This window comes from Mandrillus leucophaeus, unplaced genomic scaffold (genome assembly GCF_000951045.1).
Source record: "Mandrillus leucophaeus isolate KB7577 unplaced genomic scaffold, Mleu.le_1.0 Scaffold534, whole genome shotgun sequence".
Lineage (NCBI taxonomy): Eukaryota > Metazoa > Chordata > Mammalia > Primates > Cercopithecidae > Mandrillus > Mandrillus leucophaeus.
The window spans coordinates 1987051-2013755 of NW_012105742.1; the positions used below are offsets into that span (position 1 = coordinate 1987051).

Genomic DNA, 26705 nt, shown 5'->3' on the forward strand with positions numbered 1-26705 from the left:
AGCACTTTGGGAGGCTGAGGCGGGTGGATCACGAGGTCAGGAGATCGAGACCATCCTGGCTAACATGGTGAAACCCCATCTCTACTAAAAATACAAAAACTTAGCCAGGCATGGTGGCAGGCACCTGTAGTCCCAGCTGCTCGGGAGGCTGAGGCAGGAGAATGGTGTGAACCCAGGAGGCGGAGCTTGCAGTAAGCGGAGATCGCGCCACTGCACTCCAGCCTGCAGCCTGGGTGACAGAGCGAAACTCCGTCTCAAAAAAAAAAAAAAATTTCCTTATTAGCTTTTTAGTGTCTGTAGACTCCATAGTGATGTCTGTCTTTCCTCATATTGGTTATATGTGCCCTCTGTCTTATTCCTGATAAGTCTGGGTGGAGATTTATCAATACTGATCTTTTTAAAAAATCATCTTTTGGTTTCATTGACTTTCTCCATTGTTTTTCTGTTTTCTATTTCTATTCCATTGATTTTGCACTCTAATCTCTGGATACTTTGAGTTTAATTTGATCTTCATTTTTTAGTTTGTTAAGGTTGAAGCTAAGGTCATTGATTTGAGACCTTTTTAAATAAGGATATTTAGTGCTTTAGCTGCATCTCACAAATTTTGATATGTTGCATTTTCAGTTTTATTCAGTTCAAAATACTTTCCAATTTCCTTTTTTGGTTTCTTTTTTGATGTAGGGGTTACTCAGAAGCTTGTTATTTAGTTATTTGCAAATATTTGAGACTTTTTGAGGACCTAATATTTGAGGATCTTTCTGTTATTGATTTCTAACTTAATTTGATTGTCAAGAATATATTTTATATGACTTAAATCCTTTTAGGCACATTGAGATTGGTTTTTATGGTCCAGGATATGTCCCAGAACATCTTGGTAAATGTTTAGTGTAACTTAGAAAATGTATAGTCTGCTATTCTTGAACAGAATATTCTATACATGTCAAGTAGGTCTGGTTGATTTATATTGTTGAACACATCTATATACTTATTAATTTTCTGTCTATTAATCTATCACTTTTTTTTTTTTTTTGAGACAGAGTCTCACTCTGTTGCCCAGAACGGACTGCAGTGGCACAATCACAGCTCACTGCAGCCTCAACATCCTGAGCACAAACAATCCTCCTGCCTCAGCCTCCCAAGTAGCTGGGACTACAGGCATGCACCACCGTACCCAGCTAATTTTTGTATTTTTTTGTAGAGACAGGGTTTTACCATGTTGCCCAGGCTGGTCTTAGACTTCTGAGCTCAAGCAACCCACCTGTCTCAGCCTCCCAACATGCAGAGATGAGTAATCATATGGTTTTTGTCCTTTATTTTATTGATATGGTGGGGTATGGTGGCTGATTTTCAGATGTTAAATCAACCTTGCATTTCTGAGATACATCCTACCTGGTCATGGTTTCAGTCTTTTGTTTTGTTAATTAGAGTTGGGGCGGTGCCTCACTGTGTCACCTTGAACTCCTGTGTGCTCCAGCAATCCTTCCACCTCAGCCTCCTGAGAAGCTAAGACTACAGGTGCACACCACTGCACCTGGCTAGTTTCAGTAGTTTTTGTCTTGTTGGGAATTAGTTCATTTCATCTAAGTGGTCTCATTTGTTGGCACACAATTATTCATTAATATTTCCTCAGGATCCTTTTTATTTCTGCAAGGTTGGTAGTAACGTCCCACTTTCCATTCCTGATTTTGGTAACTTGAGACTTTTTTTTTTTAATTGTTCAGGCTGGCTAAAAGTTTGTCGATTTTTGCTGATCTTTTCAAAGAACCAACTTTTGGTTCTATTGTTTTTCTATTCTCTTAAGTTCTGCTCTAATCTTTTTTCTTTCCTTCCTTCTGCTTGCTTTGGGTTTAGTTTCCTCTTAGGTGGGCGTTTAGGTAATTGATTTGAGATCTTCTTTTTTATTACAGGCATTTATAACTATAAATTTTTCTCTAAGCATTATTTTAGCTGCATCCCATAAGCTTTGGTGTGTTGTATCTTCATTTTAATTCATCTCAAAGTATTTTCTGATTTTCCTATGATGTCTTTGACCCATTGGTTATTAACAAGTGTGTTATTTAATTTTCTTTTTCTTTTCTTTCTCTTTTTTTTTTTTTTCTTTTTTTGAGGCAGAGTCTTGCTCTGTCCCCCAGGCTGGAGGGCAGTGGCATGATCTTGGCTCACTGCAACTTCTGCCCCCTGGGTTCAAGCAATTCTCCTGCCTCAGCCTCCCAAGTAGCTGGGATTACAGGCATACACTACCACACCCAGCTAATTTTTGTATTTTTAGTAGAGATGGGTTTCGCTATATTAGCCAGGCTGGTCTCGACCTCCTGACCTTAAGTGATCCACCTGCCTCAGCCTCCCAAAGTGCTGGAATTACAGGCATGAGCCATCACGCCCGGCCCTTTTTTTTTTTTTTTTTTTTCCAGACAGTCTCCCTCTGTAACCTAGGCTGGAGTGCAGTGGTGTGATCTTGGCTCACTGCAACCTGCACCTCCCAGGTTCAGGCGATTCTCCTGCCTCAGCCTCCCGAGTAGCTGGGACTACAGGCACCCACCACCACGCCTGGCTAATTTTTGTATTTTTAGTAGAGACGGGGTTTCACCATGGTGGCCAGGCTGGTCTTGAACTCCTGACCTCAGGTGTTCAGCCACCATGCCTGGCCTGTTTAATTTTCATAAATTTGTGAATTTTCCGGATTTTTTCTGTTAACTGATTTCTAATGTTATTCCATTGTGGTCAGAGAACATAGTTTGTGTCATTTCAATCCTTTTAAATTTATTGAGGCTTATTTTATTTTATTTTTGAGATGGAGTCGCACTCTGTCACCAGGCTGGAGTGCAGTGGCACGATCTAAGATCACTGCAACTTCCGCCTCCCAGGTTCAAGCGATTCTCCTGCCTCAGCCTCCTGAGTAACTGGGACTACAGGCATGTGCCACCAGGCCCAGCTGATTTTTGTATTTTTAGTAGAGACAGGGTTTCACCATGTTGGCCAGGATGGTCTCGATCTCTTGATCTCATAATCTGCCCGCCTCAAGCCTCCCAAAGTGCTAGGATTACAGGTGTGAGCCATTGCACCTGGTGAGGCTTATTTTATGTTCAAGCATATGGTCTGTTGTGAGAATGTGCAATGTGTGCTGGAGAAGAATGTGTATTCTACTGTTGTTGGGTAGAGTGTTCTCTAGGTGTCTTTTAGGTCTGATTGGTTTATAGTATTGTTTAAATGAGTTTTTGAGGTTTCTAAAAATGGTATCACTGGGTGTGGTGGCTCACACCTGTCATCCCAGCACTTTGGGAGGCTAAGGCAAGAGGACATTCGAGCCCAGGAGTTCACTACCAGCCTGGGCAATAAAGAGAGACCTTGTCTCTAAAAAAAAATGCAAGGTGTGGTGGTGCAAGCCTGTAGTTCCAGCTACTTGGGAGGCTGAGGTGGGAGGATCACTTGAGCCTGGGATGTCGAGGTTGCAGTAAGCTGTGATCATGCCACTGCACTCCAGCCTGGATGAGAGAGTGAGACCCTGTCTCAAGAAAAAAAAAAGTGGTACCATACTAAATGGGCTCTCTCACTGGCTGCCTTGTTATTCTCACCCAGGGCCGTTGCATTTGTTGTTCCGTCATCCTAGAACTTTCCTCCCCAAGATAATCCATGATTTTCTTCCTCATTTCAGTCTCATCTCTGTACATATGTCTTATAAGGACCTTTCCTGACAGATTTCCCAACCCCTGTGTTTTTCTTTTCATCCTTCTTTGTTTTGATTTATGCTATTTATCACTATGTGAAAAAGTACAGAGTATATTTATTAGTCTACTTGTCTCTTTTACTCTTTTGTTCATTGCTATGTCACCTAAGTAGGTACTCAAAACGTATCAAGCTTCCATATGTGAATTTGGAAGTTCTGAAGTCAGAGCAGAGGACTTGATTAAGATAGAAAAATTGGGGAATCATTAGCTTAGAGTGAAAATTTAAATTCATAGGTAGAAGAAATTACCTATGGCTAGAGAGAAGAGATAAAAGAGAAAAGGGCCAGGGCCTAGCCCTGATGAATCCAGCATCTATTACAGGTTTGATAGGTAAGGAGGCCTAACAAAGAAAATTGACAAGGAGCAGAGGAGAGGGCACAGAGGTAGAAGCATCATGGTTCTTCTAGTGTAGGGGCTGCCTGTACTAGAAATAAAGAACTAGGCCGGGCGCAGTGGCTCATGCCTGTAATCCTAGCACTTTGGGAGGCCGAGGTGGGCGGATCACTTGAGGTCAGGAGTTTGAGACCAGCTTGGTCAACACGGTGAATCCTGTCTCTACTAAAAATATAAAATTAAAAAATAATAATGGCCGGACACGGTGGCTCATGCCTGTAATCCCAGCACTTTGGGAGGCGGAGGCGGGTGGATCATGAAGTCAGGAGATCAAGACCATCCTCGCTAACACGGTGAAACACCGTCTCTACTAAAAATACAATAAAATTAGCCGGGCATGGTGGCGGGCGCCTGTAGTCCCAGCTACTCCGGAGGCCGAGGCAGGAGAATCACTTCAACCCGGGAGGCAGAGGTTGCAGTGAGCCAAGATCGCGCCACTGCGCTCCAGCCTGGGCGACAGAGCAAGACTGTCTCAATAATAATAATAAGATAAAAATACAAAATTAACCAGGCATGATGGTGCATGTTTGTGATCTCAGCTACTCAGGAGGCTGAGACAGGAGAATCACTTGAACCAGGCAAGCGGAGGTTGCAGTGAGCTGAGATCGCACCATAGAGCTCTAGACTGGGCAGCACAGCCAGACTCTGTCTCAAAAAAATAAATAAAAATACAAAAATTAGCCAGGGGTGGTGGTGCACGCCTGTAATCCCAACTACTTGAGAGGCTGAGGCAGGGGAATCGCTTGAACTCAGGAGGTGGAGGTTGCAGTGAGCTGAGATTGTGCCACTGCACTCCATCCTGGGTTCCAGAGGGAGACTCCATCTCAAAAATAAATAAATAAATAAATAAAAATAACTAAAAGAGTAGGAGGTGCCATTGAAGCCAACAAAAATGGAGTAGCCAACTTAATGGAAGCCGACGTGAGGTTCAGAAAGATAATGTGGCTGGAGAAGTGACTGTCAGATGCTGAAACATGAAGGCTGTTGATAGCTTTGACAAGAGCAGAAGAGTGGTGCAGACAGAAGCTGGACTGGCTTATGTGTACTCAAGAGTGTGTAGGCCAGTTTATAAAATAATAATTCAGTTTATAAAATAATAATTATTCAATCAAGTCTTTTAATAGAATCTACAAGTTGAATCTAGTAAGTTTCCCTCTCTTCTTTTTGGCTTTCTCAGTGTTTAAAAACTCCCATATTTGGAAATGCTCTAGTAATTCCTTAAAGATTGAAAATGAGTAGATGTTAAATGCTATCTAAGCCAGATGATCCTGAGATCTTCCCACACCAGCTTCTGGGAACTGGGAAACTTCTAACTAGCTAGACAGAACTAAAGTACCATCTTCATCATCTCTCCATGACCTAGCACTTATATTCTTTGCAATCAGTTGACATTTATTTTCATATAAGTGTGTAGGAAAGAAGTACCGTGCTCTTTTTTAGAAAAGACAGGGTCTCACACTATCACCGAGGCTGGAATGCAATGGCACGATCACAGCTCACTGCAGCCTCGACCTCCTGGGCTCGACTGATCCTTCCACTTCAGCCTCCCAAGTAGCTGGGACTACAGGCGCACGCTACCACATCTGGCCAATTGTTTTTTTTGTAGAGACAAGGTTTCACCATGTTGCCAAAGCTGGTTTTGAACTACTGGACTCAAGCGATTCGGAATCACCTTGGCCTCTCAAAGTGCTGGGATTACAGGTGTGAGCTACCAAGCCTGGCCGCTGAAGTAGCTGTTTCTATTTGTGAAAGTAGTTTTCTGCTGTCATTTATTTTTGACATCTTGTCCTTGGACTATATGAAGATGTTAATCACCTTAATTATCCCTATAATAGCTACTAGAAACCTAAAACATTGGCACAAAAGAATAGAGATTTGAGAAATAGACATATGCATATATGTAATTGGTAATTCAGCCAAGATAAAAAATAATCAAATGGAGAAAGCATAGTCTTTTTAACAAATTGTGCGGGAGCAATTGGAAATCCATGTGTTAAAAGATAAAAGTTCTTTAACCCATGCTCTACATCATGTATTAAAATTAACACAAAATGGATCGTAGCTCCAAATCTAAAACTTTAAACCATAAACCATCCGAAGAAAGGCCTGGCACGGTGGCTCACGCTTGTAAATCCCAGCACTTTGGGAGGTCGAGGCCAGTGGATCACCTGAGGTCAGGAGTTCGAGACCAGCCTGACCAACATGGTGAAACCCCATCTCTACTAAATATATGAAAATTAGCTGAGTGGAGCCAGGTGCGGTGGCTCATGCCTGTAATCCCAGCACTTTGGAGGGCCGAGGCGGGCAGATCATGAGGTCCGGAGATTGAGACCATCGTGGCTAAGATGGTGAAACCCCATCTCTACTAAAAATACAAAAAATTAGCTGGGTATGGTGCATGTAGTCCCAGCTACTTGGGAGGCTGAGGCAGGAGAACGGCGTGAACCCAGGAGGCAGAGCTTGCAGTGAGCCGAGATCGTGCCACTGCACTCCAGCCTGAGTGACAGAGCAAGACTCTGTGTCAAAAAAAAAAAAAAAAAAAATAGCTGAGTGGTTGGGCATGGTGGCTGCTCACACTTGTAATCCCAGCACTTTGGGAGTGCAAGGTGGGTGGATCACGAGGTCAGGAGTTCGAGACCAGCCTGGCCAACACAGTGAAACCCCGTCTCTATTAAAAATATAAAAATTAGCTGGGTGTGGTGCCCACCTGTAATCCCACTTACTCTGGAGGCTGAGGCAGGAGAATCGCTTGAGAGACCGAGGTTGCAGTGAGCCGAGATCGCGCCACTGCACTCCAGCCTGGGCGACAGAGGTAGACTCCATCTCACCAAAAAAAAAAAAAAAAAATTAGCCAAGCATGGTGGCCGGCACCTGTAATGCCAACTAGTCAGGCAAGGAGAATCACTTGAACCTGGGAGGCGGAGGTTGCAGTGAACTGAGATCATGCCACTGCACCCCAGCCTGGGTGACAGAGTAAGACTCTGTCTCAAAACAAACAAACAAACAAAAAAAAAATTCCAAAGAAAACAGGGGACAATTTTTGTGACCTTGGGTTGGGCAAAAATTTGTTAGATACAATGCTTAAAAATGGATACAGACCAGGCGTGGTGGCTCATGCCTGTAAACCCAACACTTTGGGAGGCTGAGGCAGATGGATCACTTAAGCCCAGGAGTTTGAGACCAGCCTGGGCAACATGGTAAAACCCTGTCTCTACAAAAAGTACAGAAATTGGCTGGGGATGGTGATGCACACCTGTAGGAGGCTGAGTTGGGAGGATCGCTTCAGCCTGAGAGGCAGAGGTTGCAGTGAGCTAAGATTGTGCCACTGTACTCCAACCAGGGTGACAGAGTGAGACCCTACCTCAACAACAACAACAAAAAAGATAAGTTTCAATTAGCTAATTAATTCCAAACTCTTAATAATATGGCTCTTAGCATAATTATTATGGTGTGTTCTAGAGAAGCCCCTTCTGAAAACCTCATCTAGCTTTCCCCTGCCTTCTCAGGGGAAAGTTGAAGTTATATGAAGTCCTGTCTGTCATGGAGACCAGGCACCCAACTCCTCAGTGCCTCACCAAATCTCCTTTCCTACCCTACCTTTGGTTGATCCATTCATGCATCACTGGCTTCGTGACTTTGACTGTATCTCTTGGCTTCTTCCTCTTGGGCTTTGGCTCCTGCTACTGCCTAACTATTTTTCTATCTTCCAAGTTAGGCTACCAAGAGAGGGAACCTGATTGGCCTAGATTATTTTTCCTTATTCTAGACCACTAAATAGATGTGTTCAACCAGCAATATGGTCCAGTCATCAGTGGCTGGGGGGTAGGGTGGATGGGGACATAGGGCAATGTTTGGAAGGAGTCTAAGGGGAAAGGTATAGAATGTTGGTACGTATAATGTGGACTGTACCATCAGCTGGTACCATGAGCAAGAGATAGGACCATGTGTGTGATAAAATCATAATATCCATAGTTATCATAAAGCAAAATGTTGTTATTCTTATTTTCTTCTTCCAGAAACCATTGATCATCAAGCTGCCTTCCAGTTATGGCTCTCTTATTGTATAGCCGCCCATCCTAAATCAGTCCATAAGTGTTTAGAGAAGGAGCTTTTGCCTATTCTCTAGGTGAGAGGTAGAGATCTCAAAGTATGTGGCAACAGGATAGAGTTGTGGATTAGTTGGAAGGTGTTATCAGAGGCCATTTGATAAGACCCTCTTGACTCTGAATATAGCACCCAAACCATGCCTTTCAAATAAACAACAGTCCATCTTCTTATACTTTAGTCTGTTCCTGTGTAAGCAATTCTCAAGACTAGTTCTTCATGACATTGAGCCATTTTTTTTCCCTGATGGGTTTCATAGTATCCATCCTATAATGGTCATCATGCTATTTGATTTTAGTGTGTCCTTTTTTCTTGCATGATGCTTCTTTTGCTATTTTTCTTCTTGGCTTTTCATCTTTAGGTTTGTTGAGGTCCTTAAATCCTGATTGTCAATGTCCTAGGATCCCAGAGACAAAATGAACTTATTATTATTATTATTATTATTATTATTATTATTATTTTGTCACATAACTGGAGGGACTGAACTTATGTTTGCTTTCTGTTAGAAGAACTAGTGCATCTAAGACAGTCAGCGGCAGAATTTGGTTTGGCTAGTTAAGACGTCCATGGAGATGGAATATCATGCAGTCCAGGTAGAAAGATGTTAATGGGCCTGTGAAGACAGGTTGTCTACCCAGGGCTTCTCAAACTTGAGAAATCACCTGGACATCTTGTTAAAATGCAGATTTTAATTCAGTAGGTTTGGGGTGTGGCCTCACATCTGGAAATCTGCATTTCAAAGAAGCTCCCAGGAGATGTTGATGCTGCAGGTCTGCAGATACACTTGGAGGCATAAGAACTAAGGGGTTTAATATTCCCAAACAGGCATCAGTGAACAGAAGCTGCCTATATCGCTCCCCCTCGATGCCAGAGAACTTGAATAGGCCAAGACTGAAGCAGGTGGAAAAATTCAAGGACAACACGATACCAGACAAAGTTAAAAAAAAGTATTTTTCTGGCCAAGGAAAACTCAGGAAGGTAAGAACATTTTAAGATGGAAATCTTACTCATCTTCTCTCTCATGTCTTTGCTTTTCTGGTATGAGGATTGTTTTATTATGCCTTTTTTGTCTTCTTCCTCTTTACTTTTACTTTTTCCTCTTTGTTCTTTCCATCTTTCTGTCTTTTCTACATCTGTATCCACATGTGAAATATATGTATATAAAATATCTATGTAACATAGATATATAAAGTATGTCTATATTGTACTTTTAGAAATGTTGTCATCAGCCAGGCACAGTGGCTCACGCCTATAATCCTAGCACTTTGGGAGGCCAAGGCGGGCAGATTGCCTGAGCTCAGGAGTTTAAGACCAGACTGGGTAACACGGTGAAACCCCGTCTCTACTAAAATACAAAAACTCAGCTGGGCGTGGCAGCATGTGCCTGTAGTCCTGGCTACTAGGGAGGCTGAGGCAGAAGAATCGCTTGAACCCGGGAGGCGGAGGTTGTAGTGATCCAAGATTGCGCCACTGCACTCCAACCTGGGCGACAGAGCAAGACTCCGTCTCAAAAAAAAAAAAAAAAAGAAATGTTGTCTTCATACTGCCTTCCCAAACCTTTTTCTTAAGATCTGAATGAATACAAGGGAACTTTGGTATGGATATTTCACTGCCGTTTTACATGCGGTCTGACAGAAACAACATCATATAGCAGATTGCTTTTGTGGAAAGCAACTTCTGAAAAACTTAGCCTCTGTCCTTTACCCTCCCCAACTTTTAAAAATTCTAAATAGATGGGAGTATCACTTAAGGCCAGAAGTTCAAGACCAGCCTGGTCAACATAGCATGACCCCATCTGTAATAAAAAATAATAATAAAAGAACAAATTAAAATTCTAAATATATTTGGATATTTTATAAAATCAACTTATTTATTTATTTATTTTCCCCTGAGATGGAATCTCACTCTGTCACCCAGGCTGGAGTGCAGTGGCATGATCTCGACTCACTGCAAACTCAATATTTATTTATTATTAAAAATCATAATTAAATAAATGGGGTCTCACTCTGTCTCCCAGGCTAGAGTGCAGTGGTGTGATCGTAGCTCACTACAGCCTTCGCCTCTTGGGCTCAAGCAATCCTCCCACCTCAGCCTCCCAAGTAGCTAGGATTACAAATGTGCGCCACCATGACCCACTCCATCCACTGGTTTTTAAACCTTTAACATGAGGATTGGGTGTGGGGTGGGAATCTTGTCATCTTCAGGGCTTACATTTAAAGAAGACAGTCTCTCTATGTGACATTAATATCACTCAGATGCTGGAGGAAGATTCTAACCAGGGGCACCTGATTGGTGATTTTTCCAAGGTGAGTTTGGCTACACCCATCCTGTATTTCAGTGAGTCATTTGGATCTGAATCTTCTCTGTTTGCAGAGAATGCCTGGTGTAAATATGCATCCTCACCAAATACTATTTGATAACCTGACAGTACTCTAGTGGTAGATCCAGGCCCTAAGCCTTTCCAGAAAGAAAATATTTATTATTCTTCTGGGAAGATCCAGAACACAGGGGAAAGTATGAGACTTTTTACCTTTTTTCTGTTTAAAAACATATTTTAAAATTATGTAAATAATACTGGGTTATTACAGAAAAAGTAGAAAATGAAGAAATTTATCCCAAACTTTATTAACCAGGGTAATATTGCTTAGTATATATTCTTTTTTCCCCCCTACTCTCTGTGTAATTGCAGAACATATATATTCTTACAGATTTTTTTCTGTGTTTTCACAAACACATTTACAAATACATTTTTTGCTTTTCTACAAAAATAGTTTATATTGTTTTGTTATCTGTTGAGTTTTTCCTCTCATTTAATAATTATATCAGGAGCACCTTTTTTCCTATTACTAAGCAGTTATGCTTCATTCTTTCTTTCTTTTAAGATTCAAGGTCTCGCTCTGTTACCCAGGCTGGAGTACATTGGCATGATCATAGCTCACTTCAGCCTCGAGCTCCTGGCCTCAAGAAATTCCCTCTTTCCTTGGCTTCCCAAAGCACTGAGGTTACAGGCATGAGCCACCATGCCCAGCCCATTTCATTTTAATAGCTCCATATTATTTCATTTTTGTTTTGGCTGCTCATAATTTCTTCATAAATCCCTTCTTGTAAGATATTTAGTTTTACAATTTTTTCTTATGAATGATACCAAGATGAATGTATTTGTAGAGAAATCCAAAACTTCGTACACATCCTTGATTTGTTCTTTAGGATCAGTTCTTAGAAATGGACTTGATGTATTTGCACTTTATAGAGACACTGATTTTTTTGAAGGCCTCTGGGGTTTTAAGGGTCACTTGGAAAGAAGGACAAAATAAGGGTCTTTGATCTCAAACTCGGGTGTGGAATACTCGCTTTTATTTCAGCTCTTGTGTATTTCTAGGTATGTGCACTGCCAACCGTGTCAGGGAAACACCAAGATCTGAAGTATGTCAACCCAGAAACGGTAAGCAGATTTCTGGAGATGGTAACTGGTTACATAAGTTACCATCTGGTCTGTTCTGTCCCTAAAATCCCCATTTCCATTTGTGTTTCTTTCACTGTGTTCACTCACATAGGCTCCTTATTCAACTAAAGCTATATTAAAGGACTCCTTTTTCCCCATTCTTCTCTCTCCTTCCTTTTTAGTTTAAACAAATGATACATAGTTGTTGTAAAAAGGAAAAAGGGAGGGGTCAGGCATGGTGGCTCACACCTGTAATCCTAGCATTTTGGGAGGCTGAGGCAGGCAGATCTCAGACACTTGAGGCCGGGAGTTGGAGACCACCCTGGCCAACATGGCGAAACCCCATCTTTAATACAAATACAAAAAAATTAGCCAGGCGTCGTAGTGTGTGCCTGTAATCCCAGCTACTTGGGAGGCTGAGGCACAAGAATTGCTTGAACCCCGCTTGGGGAGGTTACAGTGAGCAGAGATCATGCCACTATACTCCAGCCTGGGCGACACAGTGAGACTCTGTCTCAAAAAATAATTATTATTTAAGAAAAAAGGGAGAAAGAAAGGAAAATACAAAGGGCTGGGTGAGGTGGATCACGCCTGTAATCCCAGCACTTTGGAGGCTGAGGCAGTCGTATCACGAGGTCAGGAGATCGAGACCATCCTGGCTAACACAGTGAAATCCCGTCTCTACTAAAAACACACAAAATTAGCTGGGCGTGGTGGTGGGCACCTGTAGTCCCAGCTACTCAGGAGGCTGAGGCAGGAGAATGGCGTGAACCTGGGAGGCAGAGCTTGCGGTGAGCTGAGATCACGCTATTGCGCTCCAGCCTGGGCAACAGAGTGAGACTCCATCTCAAAAAAAAAAAAAAAAAAAAAAGAAAGGAAAATACAAAATCACACACAAAAAATGGTCTCAATTAGGGTGACCATGCACCCTCGTTTACATTTTGCAATCCCATTTACATCTGTTAGTGAGGGTAATTATTAATAGTGTTTGCTTTCATTCTCAAAAGTCTCCCAGTTTGTACAAAAATTATTTGGTCACCATACCCACAATCTCATCACCAGAGACAACCACTAGTAATATTTTCCTATGGCCTTCCAGATTTTATTTTATTTTATTTTATTTTGACATGGGGTTTCACTCTTGTTGCCCAGGCTGGAGTGCAATGGCGCAATCTCAGCTTACTGTAACCTCTGCCTCCCAGAGGTGATTCTCCTGCCTCAGCCTCCCAAGTAGCTGAGATTACAGGTGCCCGCCATCACACCTGACTAATTTTTGTATTTTTAGTAGAGACAGGGGGTTTTTTTCTATGTTGGTCAGGCTGATTTCAAACTCCTGTCCTCAGGTGATCCACTCTCCTCAGGCTCCCAAAGTGCTGGGATTACAGATGTGTGCAACCGTGCCCAGCCCCAGATTTTATTCTAGCATATGTTTTATAGATATAGGATCATGGGCCGGGCACAGTGGCTCACACCTGTAATCCCAGCACTTTGGAAGGCCGAGGCAGGTGAATCACCTGAGGTTGGGAGTTCAAGGCTGACCAACATGGAGAAACTCTGTCTCTACTAAAAATATAAAATTAGCTGGGTGTGGTAGTGCATGCCTATAATCCCAGCTACTTGGGAGGCCGAGGCAGGAGAATTGCTTGAACCCAGGAGGCAGAGGTTGTGGTGAGCCGAAATCTCACCATTGCACTCCAGCCTGGGCAACAAGAGCGAAACTCCATCTCAAAAAAAAAAAAAAAGGATCATGATGAACGTATAGTATTGCATTTTGCTTAGTAAGACGTTATAGACATCTTTCTATATCAATAATGAGATATCTATATTATCATTTTAATGGCTATATAATGCTGCTCTATTCTACTGACATGTACAATTTATTTTACCAAACCCCTATTATTGAATATTGAAGTTATTTCTAGTATTTTGATAATATAAAACAATGCTGAGATGAATATAATTGTGCCTACATCTTTGTGTACTTTTCCTGTTTACTTAAGATATTAGAAATTGCTGAGTCAAAGTGTAATTACATTTGTTTGTATATGTATTTACAAAGTTCCCTCCAGAAAGGCTGAACCAATTTACACTCCTACAAGTAGCTTCAGTTTCTTCCTTCCTCTAGGTATCAACCTTTCCCTTCCATATCCTTTCCTGAAAGGCTTACTTTCTTCCTTTTTGATGGCGGGTAGGGAACCATTTTGCATTTCTTCCTGCAATTTCGAGATCTCTAGCTGCTGCCTCTGCCACTGCAGAAGTCCTTGGGTGTCTCCTGAGAGGCTGATTCCAGCCATGCCTGTCCCCAGACGGGTAGCCTGAATATGGATTTCCTTGATATCTTGGCAGTGCCAAGCTATTTTGGTTCTCTAAAAGGGCCACTTCCTGTTTCATTCTCTTTTGTGGAGTGGGGCTGAATCATTGCCACATATCAAATATGGGATGACTTTAGAGGCTGGACATACAGTGGACATAACAGGAGTATGCTTGTAAGGAACTGTGTCATTGACCCTTCTCTCACTCAGAGTTGTAGTGAGCAGAATATTCAGTCATTGTTTCTGTCCAGGTGGCTGCCTTACTGTCGGGGAAGTTCCAGGGTCTGATTGAGAAGTTTTATGTCATTGATTGTCGCTATCCATATGAGTACCTGGGAGGACACATCCAGGTGAGATGACATTGTGGCCATTAGTAGGGGAGTACTGGAGATAGCTCTTTATTGAGAAGAGTCTGTGGACAAAGGGGCCTATGAACTCTAGAATCAGGACAAAGATTACATATTTGAAGCACATCAAGGCTGAGGTCCTCATTGTTTTAATTCTGTATACCTTAAGCAGCTTACTTTCCCTTTCCTTCCTAGCTTTATCTCCCTCTTTTCTGTAGGAGCCAAGGTGTCCTACCTAGAAATAAAAACATGAATCCAAGGACTAAAGCACTTTGCAAACACTTAATATTCATGAACATTCCTCGCAGTGATCCCTATACTTACAGTAGTTCAGTTCTATGAACATTTATTGACCATCTACTACATACCAAGCTCTATGCCAGGCGTTCAGGGTATATACAGAGATATACTTAGACCCCTGCCCTAAAGGTGCTGATAGTCCAGCTTTTCTGGTCCAAATTATCCCAGGTTGGTGTCTCAGTCATTTCTAAGTATTGGCACTGTCTATAAGCCCCTGAGGAAATTCTAAAATTCTTTTTCTACAGGGAGCCTTAAACTTGTATAGTCAGGAAGAACTGTTTAGCTTCTTTCTAAAGAAGCCCATTGTCCCTTTGGACACCCAGAAGAGAATAATCATCGTGTTCCACTGTGAATTCTCCTCAGAGAGGGGCCCCCGAATGTGAGTGTCTAAATGGGGTCTGGCGGGTGATGGAAATGGATTTTGAGTTGGACTTCCCACACCAGTTCAGACAGAGACTGACTGGATTCTACAGTTTGAAGAATGTTAGGGAGGTTGAAGGAAGACGTTTCTAAAATTGAAAAGTATGAAACAATAAAGGAAAAGGGACTTGAGAATGAGGCCACAGTGGAGGAAAGGAGGAAGGGTGGTGCTACTTGGACCTTTTTTTGCAAACACAGTGAGATTGGAAGGTCCTTTTTGAGGTTGGCAATAGTCTATTCCTCTCCTCCCTGCCCAGTGAATAGCCCCTGGGATCCTGACCTTGTTTATTTCCACCCCACCCATCTCTGGGTTCTCTCTAAAGGTGCCGCTCTCTGCGTGAAGAGGACAGGTCTCTGAACCAGTATCCTGCATTGTACTACCCAGAGCTATATATCCTTAAAGGCGGCTACAGAGACTTCTTTCCAGAATATTTGGTAAAGGGTGGGCATGCGGGGAGCCAATTTTAGCATGCAACTCCCAGGGCCTGCAAAGCCCTCAGAGAAGAAACTGCTGCTCCTCCTTGGCCACTGCCAGCAGCAGCATCTCTATTATCCTTCGTAGGTAGAGTTCGGGAGTCTAGAGAATCCCTTACTCTGTTCCTTACCTTTCAGGAGCTGTGTGAACCACAGAGCTACTGCCCTATGCATCATCAGGACCACAAGGCTGAGTTGCTGAGGTGTCGAAGCCAGAGCAAAGTGCAGGAAGGGGAGCGGCAGCTGCGGGAGCAGATTGCCCTTCTGGTGAAGGATGTGAGCCCATGACAACATTCCAACCACTGGCTGCTAAGGAGTCACCAAAAGACACTGCAGAAACCCTGAGCAGAAAGAGGCCTTCTGGATGGCCAAACCCAAGATTATTAAAAGATGTCTCTGCAAACCACCAGGCTGCCAACTTGTATACAGGCCTGGGAATGGCTTCGGTTTCAGCAGAGCTGAAAGCTGGTGGCAGAGTCCTGGAGTGGCTCTATAAGGCAGACTTGAGTTGCAGAGAGATTTTTGTTGGTTCAGGGAACTCTGGCATTCCTCTTCCCAACTCCTCGTGTCTTCTCACAGGCCAGCCAACTCTTTCTCTCTGGGCTTCTGGCTATGCAAGAGAGTTGTCTACCCTCTTTCTTTGTATTTTCCTTCTTTGTTTCCCCCTCTATTTTAAAAATGGAAAAATAAATGAGAGGTGTGATTGTGAGCCTAGCCTGCTCCTAGAAGATCTGTCTACAGAGGAGATCACCAAGTTAGACTACTTCAGACATATTATCTTTATTCTCAGCTGAGGCCAACATGCTTTTCTCTAAACCAGCAATTCTTAGGCCGTGGCTTACATCTGTAATCCTGGCACTTTGGGAGACCATAGTGGGTGGATCACTTGAGGTCAGGAGTTCGAGGCCAACCTTGCCAACATGGTGAGACCCCATCTCTACTAAAAATACAAAAATTAGCCAGCATGGTGGCATGCTCCTGTAGTCCCAGCTACTCAAGAAACTGACACAGGAGAATCGCTTGAACTCAGGAGGTGAAGGTTGCAATGAGATCGTGCCATTGCACTCCAACCCGGGCAACAGAGAGAGACTCTGTCTCAGAAAACAAAAACAAAACAAAAAACCAGTAATTCTCAAAGTTTGGACCCTAGATCATCAACATCATCTGAACTTGTTTGAAATACAGATGTTTGGCCGGGTGTGGTGGCTCACGCCTGTAATCCCAGCACTTTGGGAGGCTGAGGCGGGTGGATCACGAGGTCAGAAGATCGAGACCATCCTGGCTAACATGGTGAAACCCCATCTTCACTAAAAATACAAAAAAAAAAAAAAAATTAGCCGGGCGTGGTGGTGGGTGCCTGTAGTCCCAGCTACTCAGGAGGCTGAGGTGGGAGAATGGCGTGAACCCAGGAGGCAGAGCTTGCAGTGAGCCAAGATCGCGCCACTGCACTCCAGCCTGGGTGACAGAGCAAGATTCTGTCTCTAAAAAGAAAGAAATACAGATGTTCAGGCCTCACCTCAGACCTCTTAAATCAGAACTTCTGAGGTTAGGGCTCAGAAAACTGGGTTTTAAAAATCTCCCTTTTCAGTTGATTCTAATACATGCTAAGCCTTAAGAACCAGGGCTCTGGTAATCCCAGCACTTTGGGAGGCCAAGGCGGGCAGATCACTTGAGGTCAGAAGTTCGAGACCAGCCTGACAAACATGGTGAAACCCCATCTCTACTAAAAAAAAATACAAAAATTAGCCAGGCGTGGAGGTACACACCTGTAATCCCAGCTACTAGGGTGGCTGAGGCAGGAGAATTGCTTGAACTCGGGAGGTGGAGATTGCAGTGAGCCAAAATCCACTGCACTCTAGCCTGGGCAACAGAGTAAGACTCCATCTCAAAAAAAGAGAACCGATGCTCTGGAATTAAGGTAAGCCTTTCAAACAGTTTTCTTCAGCAATGTCCTAGGCTTTCCTTTCCTAGATCATTCCATGGCATGAGTTACTAAAAGCACACCACAGACTCAGCAGCATGTGGTATCTAGACATTCTCTAAGGCAAATGACAGATCTCAGTTGGGCTCAAAGGTTCCATCTTGGCGGTGGCTCACACCTGTAATCCCAGAACTTTGGGAGGCTGAGGCTGGCGGAACACCTGAGGTCAGGAGTTAAAGACCACCCTGGCTAACATGGCAAAACCCTGTCTCTACTAAAAATACAAAAATTCGCCAGGCGTGGTGGTGGCTGCCTGTAATCCCAGCTACTCGGGAGACGGAGGCAGGAGAATCACTTGAACTTGGGAGGCAGATGTTGCAGTGAACAAGATTGCGCCACTGCACTCCAGCCTCGGTGGCAAAGCGAGACTCTGTCTCAAAGGAAAAAAAAAAAGTTCTCTATCTATAGCCTCGGGGGTTTTGGCTTTTAAGTCTTTTCTCCACTCCATTTCACATCTCACAAAGACAAGCTTTAGGATTTAGGAAGGTTGGAAGTAGAGATTTGTGATATATGAAGACAGGAATAAAACAAAGCAAGATCCGGCCGGGTGCGGTGGCTCACGCCTGTAATCCCTGCACTTTGGGAGGCCGCGGCGGGCGGATCACGAGGTCAGGAGATCGAGACCATCCTGGCTAACACGGTGAAACCCCGTCTCTACTAAAATACAAAAAAAAAATTAGCCGGGCGCGGTGGCGGGCGCCTATAGTCCCAGTTACTCGGGAGGCTGAGGCAGGAGAATGGCGCAAACCCGGGAGGCGGAGCTTGCAGTGAGCTGAGATGGTGCCACTGCACTCCAGCCTGGGCCACAGAGTGAAGACTCCGCCTCAAAAAAAAAAAAAAAAAAAAAGCAAGATCCATTAGACTTCAGGAAGATTTTTAAACTGTATTATTCAATATGCCAGGGTTTCCTTTCTTGGAGCTTTTTAATATGAGTAGGACTTTAACTGCAGTAAGGTGTGGCCCTACTTAGTCTTGGGTGGCAGTAGAATTGACTGAACATTGTCGTTCTCTGGTATTAACCTAGTAGGACTGATAGCCCAGGACTGAACAGGACAAAGCCCTCTACAGCCTAGGCTGAGATAGAATAGAGACAAACATACCCTCTTCCCAGGCTCTGGAACAGAGACACTTTTTTAAAGTGAGTGGGAGGGAAGGGGGATTGTAGCCATAGGGCGGCCCAAGCATATGCCTGAGTGGCTGGACTGGCTTTTAATTTTTTTGTTTGGCAAGGTTTGCACATGCTCTTGCCCTAGAGTGTCACTTACATGCTTCACAGCAGAGGGCACTGCTGTATTCTCCAAGCCATCCTGCTGAAGTCTGAGGCTTCCACTCCTAGCTATGGCCTGTCTGTCAAAAAGAAGCTGCCTCTGTGGCCTTCTCCCTAATCCCTTGAACTCAAAGCCCAAAAGGTCTAGGGGAAAGAGAAAAGCTACTGCTACATTAGGTGGAGATGGCCAAAGGAAAGATGCTGCTCCTCCGCCCCACCCACACACTTGCCCCTATAGGAATTCCTAGTAGCCAGAAGAGAAAACTGCTTGAAGCACCTCTTCGAAGTGTGAGGAGAGGTCCTTAACTCACTGCCTACCCTAGTGGGTCATTTCCTGATAATTCTCCCCAGAAGGGTAGAGCCAAGTCCCAACATGGATAGAGATTGATGCACATGTGCCCACGTGTCAGTAGTCTTAAGTGGAAATTCTGAGTTGCAAAACAAAAAACTAGGGCTTAATTATCTTCCTTATGGAAAATTGTATTCAGAGTCAACATTTTTTGGTATATTTTATTTTATTTTATTTTATTTTGTTTTTCTTGAGATGGAGTCTCGCTCTGTCACCAGGCTGGAGTGCAGTGGTGCAATCTCAGCTCACTGCAACCTCCGCCTCCCGGGTTCAAGTGATTCTCCTACCTCAGCCTCCCAAGTAGCTGGGATTACAGGCACGTGCCAGCACGCCTGGCTAATTTTTGTATTTTTAGTAGAGATGAGGTTTCACCATGTTGATCAGGCTGGTCTCAAACTCCTGACCTCGTGATCCACCTGCCTCAGCCTCTCAAAGTGCTGGGATTACAGGCGTGAGCCACTGTGCCTGGCCTAATATAAGCCCACTGCTTTCTTATAATATCATCTCATTGTATAGGGACTATATGATTTGATTCATGTTATTTTCGGGAATAACAATAGTAGCTAACATTTTTCAGGTGCTTACTGCATACAAGACTATCTCTAAACTCATATATATATGTATGAGTATATATATATATATATGAGTGTGTGTATATATATATATACACACACATACACTAATTTTCACAACAAGTCTGTGAGACAGGTATTCATTATTATGTGCTTTTCTTTATGAAGATAAATAAATTGAGGAACAGAGGGATTAACTCTTTTTTAATTTATTTTATTTTATTTTTTGAGACAGAGTCTCACTTGTTGCCATGGCTGGAGTGCAGTGGTACGATCTCAGCTCACTGCAACTTCCACCTCCCAGGCTCAAACAATCCTCTCACCTCAGCTTCCCGAGTAGCTGGGGCTACAGGCATCTGCCACCACACCTGGATAATTTTTGTATTTTTTTTCTAATTTTAATTTTTGTTTTGTTTTGGTTTTTTTTTTTTTTTGAGACAGAGTCTTGCTCTGTTACCAGCCTGGAGTGTAGTGGCGCTATCTAGGCTCACTGCAACCTCTGCCTCCCAGGTTCAAGCAATTCTCCTGCTTCAGCCTCCTGAGTAGCTGGGACTACAGGCGTGTGCCACCACGCCCAGCCAATTTTTTGTATCTTTAGTAGAAGACGGGGTTTCACCATGTTGGCCAGGCTGGTCTCAAACTCCTAACCTTGTGATCCATCCACCTCGGCCTCCCAAAGTGCTGAGATTGCAGGCCTGAGCCACTGTGCCCAGCTCTCTCCCTTCTAACTTTCATGGAGGCAATCTGAGCTCTAGTCTTCAACTAGAGCCTCCCAAAGTGCTGAGATTACAGGCATGAGCCACTGCACCCGGCCAAGTAACTTGTTTAAGATCACAAAGCTAATTAATGGTGGAGTAGGGATTTGACACAGGACGGTATTGCTCCAGAGCCTGTCCACTTCATGGACTTTGCTGTTACCAAACATTCATCAAAGAACAGTATGTCTGGCCAGGCGCAGTGGCTCACGTCTGTAATCCTAGCACTTTAAGAGGCCAAAGTGGGAGGATCCCTTGAGACCAGGAGTTTAAGACCAGCCTGGGCAACATAGCAAGACCCCATCTCTATAGAATAAAAATCAACTTAGCTGGGCATGGTAGCGCACACTTGTAGCCATAGCTACTGGGGAGGGTCAGGCAGGAGGATGACTTCAGCCCAGGAGGTCAAGGTTGAATTGAGCTATGATCCATCCACTGTACTCTAGCCTGGATGACAGCAAGACCCTGTCTAAAAGAAAACAAAACAAAACAAAACAAAAACCAGTGTGCCTTTCCAGAGTTGGCACTGTAGTGGGTGTTAAATCTATAAAAGCCTCAGTGGTAAGCTCTTGAGAATTTAGGGTCATAAGGGTTGCTTTGGCTTAAGAGATAAGGATAAGAGCAGGCACTAAAACTCTAGCCCAGAGACCTCAATACGAGGCTATGTAGGGAGTGTGCTCAGCATTGGTGTCCTTGCACTGGTATTTATTCATCAGGAGGTCAAGTGATATTGAACAGAAGTCTTTTGAGCTAAAAACTTCTCGAGACTGGGCACTGTGGCTCATGCCTGTAATCCCAACACTTTGGGAGCCTGAGGAGGGGCGGATCACCTGAGGTCAAGAGTTTGAGAGGAGCCTGGCCAGTGTGGTGAAACCTGGTCTTTACTAAAAATACAAACATTAGGCCAGGTGCGATGGTTCACACCTGTAATCCCAGCACTCTGGGAGGCCAAGGCGGGTGGATCACAAGGTCAGGAGATCAAGACCATCCTGGCCACCATGATGAAACCCCGTCTCTACTAAAAATATCCAGCTACTCGGGAGGCTGAGGAAGGAGAATTGCTTGAACCCAGGAAGTGGAGGTTGCAGTGAGCTAAGATCGGGCCACTGCACTCCAACCTGGTGACGAAGCGAGAGTCTGTCTCAAAAACAAAAAACAAAATGAAAAAACAAACATTAGCCAGGAATGGTGGCAGGCACCTGTAATTCCAGCTACCAGGAGGCTCAGGCAGGAGAATCGCTTGAACCCGGGAGGTGGAGGTTGCAGTGAGCTAAGATCACACCATTGCACTCCAGCCTGGGTGATAACAGCAAGACTCCGTATCAAAAACAAACAAACAAAAAACCTGCTTCTTAGGCTGGGTGCGGTGGCTTAAGCCTATAATCCCAGTACTTTGGGAGGCCGAGGTGGGAGGATTGCTTGAGTCCAGGAATTCGAGACCAGCCTGGGCAATATAGTGAGACCTCTGTCTCTACAGAAAGTTTAAGAATTAGCCAGGTGCAGTGGTGTATGTCTGTAGTCCCAGCTACTTAGGAGGCTGAGGTGGGAGGATTGCTTGAACCCGGGAGGTGGAGGTTGCAGTGAGCTGAGATTGTACCACTGCACTCCAACCTGAGTGACAGAGGGAGACCCTGTCTCAAAAAATATACATTAAAAAAAATTTTTTTTTGAAACTGCTCTTTGTCAATCTCAGCCCAGGACCTGGGTGACCTCTGCCATAGAGAAGGGAATGTATTAGGCCATTCTTCCATTGCTATAAAGAAATACCCTGTAGGCCGGGCGCGGTGGCTCACGCCTGTAATCCCAGCACTTTGGGAAGCCGAGGCGGGCGGATCACAAGGTCAGGAGATCGAGACCACGGTGAAACCCCATCGCTAAAAATACAAAAAATTAGCCGGGCGTGGTAGCGGGTGCCTGTAGTCCCAGCTACTCGGGAGGCTGAGGCAGGAGAATGGCGTGAACCCGGGAGGCGGAGCTTGCAGTGAGCGGAGATCGCGCCACTGCACTCCAGCCTGGGCAACAGAGCGAGACTCCCTCTCAAAAAAAACAAAAACAAAAAAAGAAATACCCTGTAATCCTAACACTGGGAGACCGAGGCTGGAGGATCACTTGAGCCTAGGAGTTCAAGACCATCTGGGCAACATGGTGGAACCCTGTCTCTATGAATAATTTTTTTTTTTTTAAGATGGAGTTTCGCTCGGCGCAGTGGCTAACACCTGTAATCCCAGCACTTTGGGAGGCCGAGGCAGGCAGATCACCTGAAGTCAGGAGTTCGAGACCAGCCTGACCAACACGATGAAACCCTGTCTCTACTAAAAACACAAAAATTAGCCGGACAATTTTTTTTTTGGTTTTTTGGCATTTTTAGTAGAGACGGGGTTTCACTGTGTTAGCCAGGATGGTCTCAATCTCCTGATCTCATGATCTGCCCATCTCGGCCTCCCGAAGTGCTGGGATTACAAGCGTGAGCCACCATGCCTGGCCTTTTTTTTTTTTTTTTTTTTTTTTGACAGGGTATCACTCTGTCACCCAGGCTATAGTGCGGTGGCATGATCTTGGCTCACTGCAGCCTCTGCCTTAGCCTCCCAAGTAGCTGGGACTACAGGCCCATACCACCATGCCTGACTGACCACCATGCTTGCCTGGGAGACTGAGCAATAATATAAAGAAAAGAAGTTTAATTAGCTCATGGTTCTGCAGGCTTTATGGGAAGCATGGTGTTGGCATCTGCTCAACTCCTGAGTAGGCCTCCAGAAGCTTACAATCATGTCAGAAGGTGAAGGAGAAGCAGACATGTCACACCTCCAGAGCAGGAGCAAGAGAGGGAGGGAGTGATGGGAGGAGGTGCCACATACTTTTAAATAACTGGATCACTTGTGAACTCAGTGACAGCTCACTTATCCCCAAGAGGATGGCCCAAGCCATTCATGAAGGATCCGTCCACATGGTCCAGACACCTCCCACCAGGCCCCACCTCCAACATCAGGGATTACATTTCATCATGAGATTTGGACGGGGACAAATATCCAAACTGTATTAAGGAGGAATATTTCCTTTTCTTTATCAGGAGTATAAAGTAGGAGGCATGGGGAATTCTCTCCCTGTTCTGTTCAGGCATAGGTTAAGGAAACACCAATTCCTTTAAACATATGCATCTGGAGTTGTCAGTTCTGAGTATCACAGTTATTAAAATATGACACAGTCCTTGCCCTCAAGAAATTGACAAGGTAGAAAAGTAGAAAATGGTTCTTTTTGTTTCCATCCCGACAAGCATTCTGCTCTAGTAGTGTATACTCAGCAAAAGGACGAAAAAGTGCCACTTCCAGCTCCAAATCAGCAGGTCAGGTGGTGGGGTCTGGCCAAGTTCACACACAGAATAATTAACTCCTGCATGCTACCTGGGATGACATTTATTCAGTGCTTGCTATATGCCAGGTATAATGCTACACCTTTTTTTTTTTTTTTTTTTTTGAGTCGGAGTCTCGCTCTGCTGCCCAGGCTGGAGTGCAATCTCGGCTCGCTGCAATCTCCACCTCCTGGGTTCAAGCAATTCTCCTGCCCCACCGAGCCTCCAGAGTAGCTGGGAATACAGGCATGTGCCACCATGCCCGGCTAATCTTTGTATTTTTAGTAGAGATGGGGTTTCATCATATTGGCCAGGCTGATCTCGAACTCCTGACCTAGTGATCCACCCACCTGGGCCTCCCAAAGTGCTGGGATTACAGGCGTGAGCCACCGTGCCTGGCCTACACCTTCATTTAAATACTATACTAATTTAATCCTCACAACTGTTATGTGAAATAGATACTATTATCCTTAATTTTACAGGTGAAGAAATGGAAGCACAGAAAAATTAAGTGACTTGCCCAAGGTCACCCAGCTAGTGTCAGCATTTGAATCTAGGCAGTCTGTAAAGCTTGTGGTCTTAACTCTTTATTATACTGCTAACATCCCGGATTAGGATAGCAGAAGGAATTAAAGCTCAATGGAGAGAGAGAGGACTTGACAGAAGGTAGAATCCATGTAATCTGTCCATAAGAGGAGAAAATTGAGATTACAAGTGAAAGTGGAATAAGATACAGGGTCTTTGGGCATTTGAGGTGCAATCAGTGGATTGTAACGCCCTCCCTGAGCAGGATTTGTGTCTTAATCATTTTGCACCTAGCATAAAGCTGGACTTGTAATCAGTCTCAAAAGACATTATTGAATTGAATGATGGCTGAGTAACATCATCTTTGTAGAAAGGACTGGCTCATTTGTCATTGTCCACAAGGGGCAATGCTGCTTATCTAGCAGGTGTTGGCAGTCACAGAGGACATGGTTGGTGGAGAGGGTGTGCTGGAGGGTTGTCAATATTAGTCTTGGAGTCATATTTATTTGCAGAGGCTTCTCCAATCCTCATTAAAGGCCCAGTGATGTCAGGCTCTCCACCCCTGTACCCAGACAGAAATATGCACCAGGCACTTCATTTTCTCTCATGAAAAGGCTGGCCTGTTACAGGTGGGATTGTTCATTGCTCCCAGCCCATCAGCTTGACACTGTATTCTTGGTCTATTCTGTGGGGACAGCCCTGGAATAGACACTGAGTATCCATCAGAGTAGGCACCCTGAGCAAACTTCCTTTCCCAAACTCTCTTCCTGCCCCAAACTTGATTTGGTTTGGTGACTGGAGGAGAGGGAGGGCAGAGGAGACACCCCTTGACCACCTCACATCTTTGTTGGTTCATGGGTCTCAGCCCTTTCCTATCATCCCAACCAGCCTGAAATTGTTACTTTCTGCTTTATAAATTCCTTTTTTAAAGTATTGTCAGTTTAAAAAAAAAAAAACAAAACAGAAAACTATTGTCTGCCTGTAAGAGCAGGTGTGAGAGAAAATGAGGTGCCTGGAGCTTATTTCTCTCTGGCGGTGAGGTGGAGGACCTGACATCATGGGGCCTTTAATGGTAGCCCCCCAGCTTCACATTCCCTAACCTTTCTGGAGAGGAGGGCTTGGGAAAGGCACATGGAGGTAGGGTGGAGCTGGGGGAAAACAGGCCTTGTACAAAAGCTGAGTAGCCAGATGTTCACTTTACAGCTCTTCTATAAAACTGGCAGGGCAGATATAGATTAAAACGAAGGACAAACTCCATTTAAAGTGCATTACAGCTCAGGAACCAGCACCCCCTGGGCAGGAGAAGGGAGGGAAGGGCACAGAGGCCACATCAGTCTCCTTCCTTATCTAGGGCCACATGTCTCTCTCCTAGCTTTGCCAAGGGTGATTTACACCCCCAGCTGGAATGACTCTCTTTCTGGGCTGATTACATCGGCAAATGCCCCCCAGAGGCCACAGCAGGATGGCCATATTCAGAAGCAGCAGCCAATAAATCTCAGAGGTTTATATTGCAATTCTCAGTACTCCCCGCTGGCCCTCTGCCAGGCTGGCTGTGGAAGTAAGGAGGGGGTCAAGTTAGAGGGTTAGGGGATGAAACCCTCCACTTCCTTTCATCACCCTCTTCTCCTTCTCTCTTTCTATGCACTGCTCATTCTTCCAAGCCATTCTGCTTCTGGCTTTATCCTGGGATCTTGTGGGATCCTGGGATCTTATTGACCTAGGCCCAATAAATACCCTTATCCTTATGAGTAGACGTCCTGTGTTCTGGGCACAGATGTGTTTCTACCTAGTTGTTTAATACTGATAGAGCAGCTTGCTCTCTGAAACTGTCATCATGTGAAAAGGATGGGTTCCTAATTGGTCTCTCCAGGCACCTTCCTTAGTGAGCTTTGGTCCAAGGAAATCTCTGCTATTTAGTGGAGGGTTTAATCTTTGCATCTTCCCTCATGACACCATCGGGGCTGAATTTTGGAATCTAATGCCCCAGGTGTGCTCCCCCGGCAAAGCCATTCCACCTGTCTGTGACCCATCTTTGCAGAATCTTGAGCTTAATAGCCCCCAGTCTTACCCTAGAAGACACTTAGGAGGGGAAAAACGAGATCATAGATGTGCCAATTCTAAGAAAAACAAATACTAGAAATGCAAGTGCCCTTGTGTTGGCTTGTTCAAGTTTTGTTACAAAATCTCTTTTGTGGTAGTGTCTGTTCTGTGATGTGTGGGTGAGTGGAATCCGGAAAGTGAGAGAGGGTGCTTTTTTTGGAGAAATATTTGGTTCCCCTAGATGACGAGTTTCCAGCGGCAGCTTCCACAGTGTCTTGCTAGGCGAAGTTGGCAGACGGCAGGTGGGCCGCCTCGGAAGAGCAACCTCTTCCGCGCCAGCCCGGCGGCTCCCG

At 44.4% G+C, this 26705-nt stretch overlaps 1 protein-coding gene across 2 annotated transcripts in view; it reads left to right on the forward strand.

Annotated features, from left to right (window-relative positions):
- The window catches only part of CDC25C (cell division cycle 25C), a 54143-nt gene extending 38223 nt beyond the window's left edge, over positions 1-15920 (forward strand). For both annotated transcript variants that reach the window (XM_011997261.1, XM_011997262.1), the window contains exons 8-14: positions 9048-9200; positions 10427-10528; positions 11602-11664; positions 14228-14326; positions 14869-15002; positions 15367-15478; positions 15656-15920. In XM_011997261.1, the coding sequence (XP_011852651.1) occupies positions 9048-9200; positions 10427-10528; positions 11602-11664; positions 14228-14326; positions 14869-15002; positions 15367-15478; positions 15656-15805 (813 nt within the window). In that variant the 3' untranslated portion in view covers positions 15806-15920. The remainder of the gene's footprint in view (positions 1-9047; positions 9201-10426; positions 10529-11601; positions 11665-14227; positions 14327-14868; positions 15003-15366; positions 15479-15655) is intronic.
- The last annotated feature ends 10785 nt before the right edge of the window (positions 15921-26705 follow it).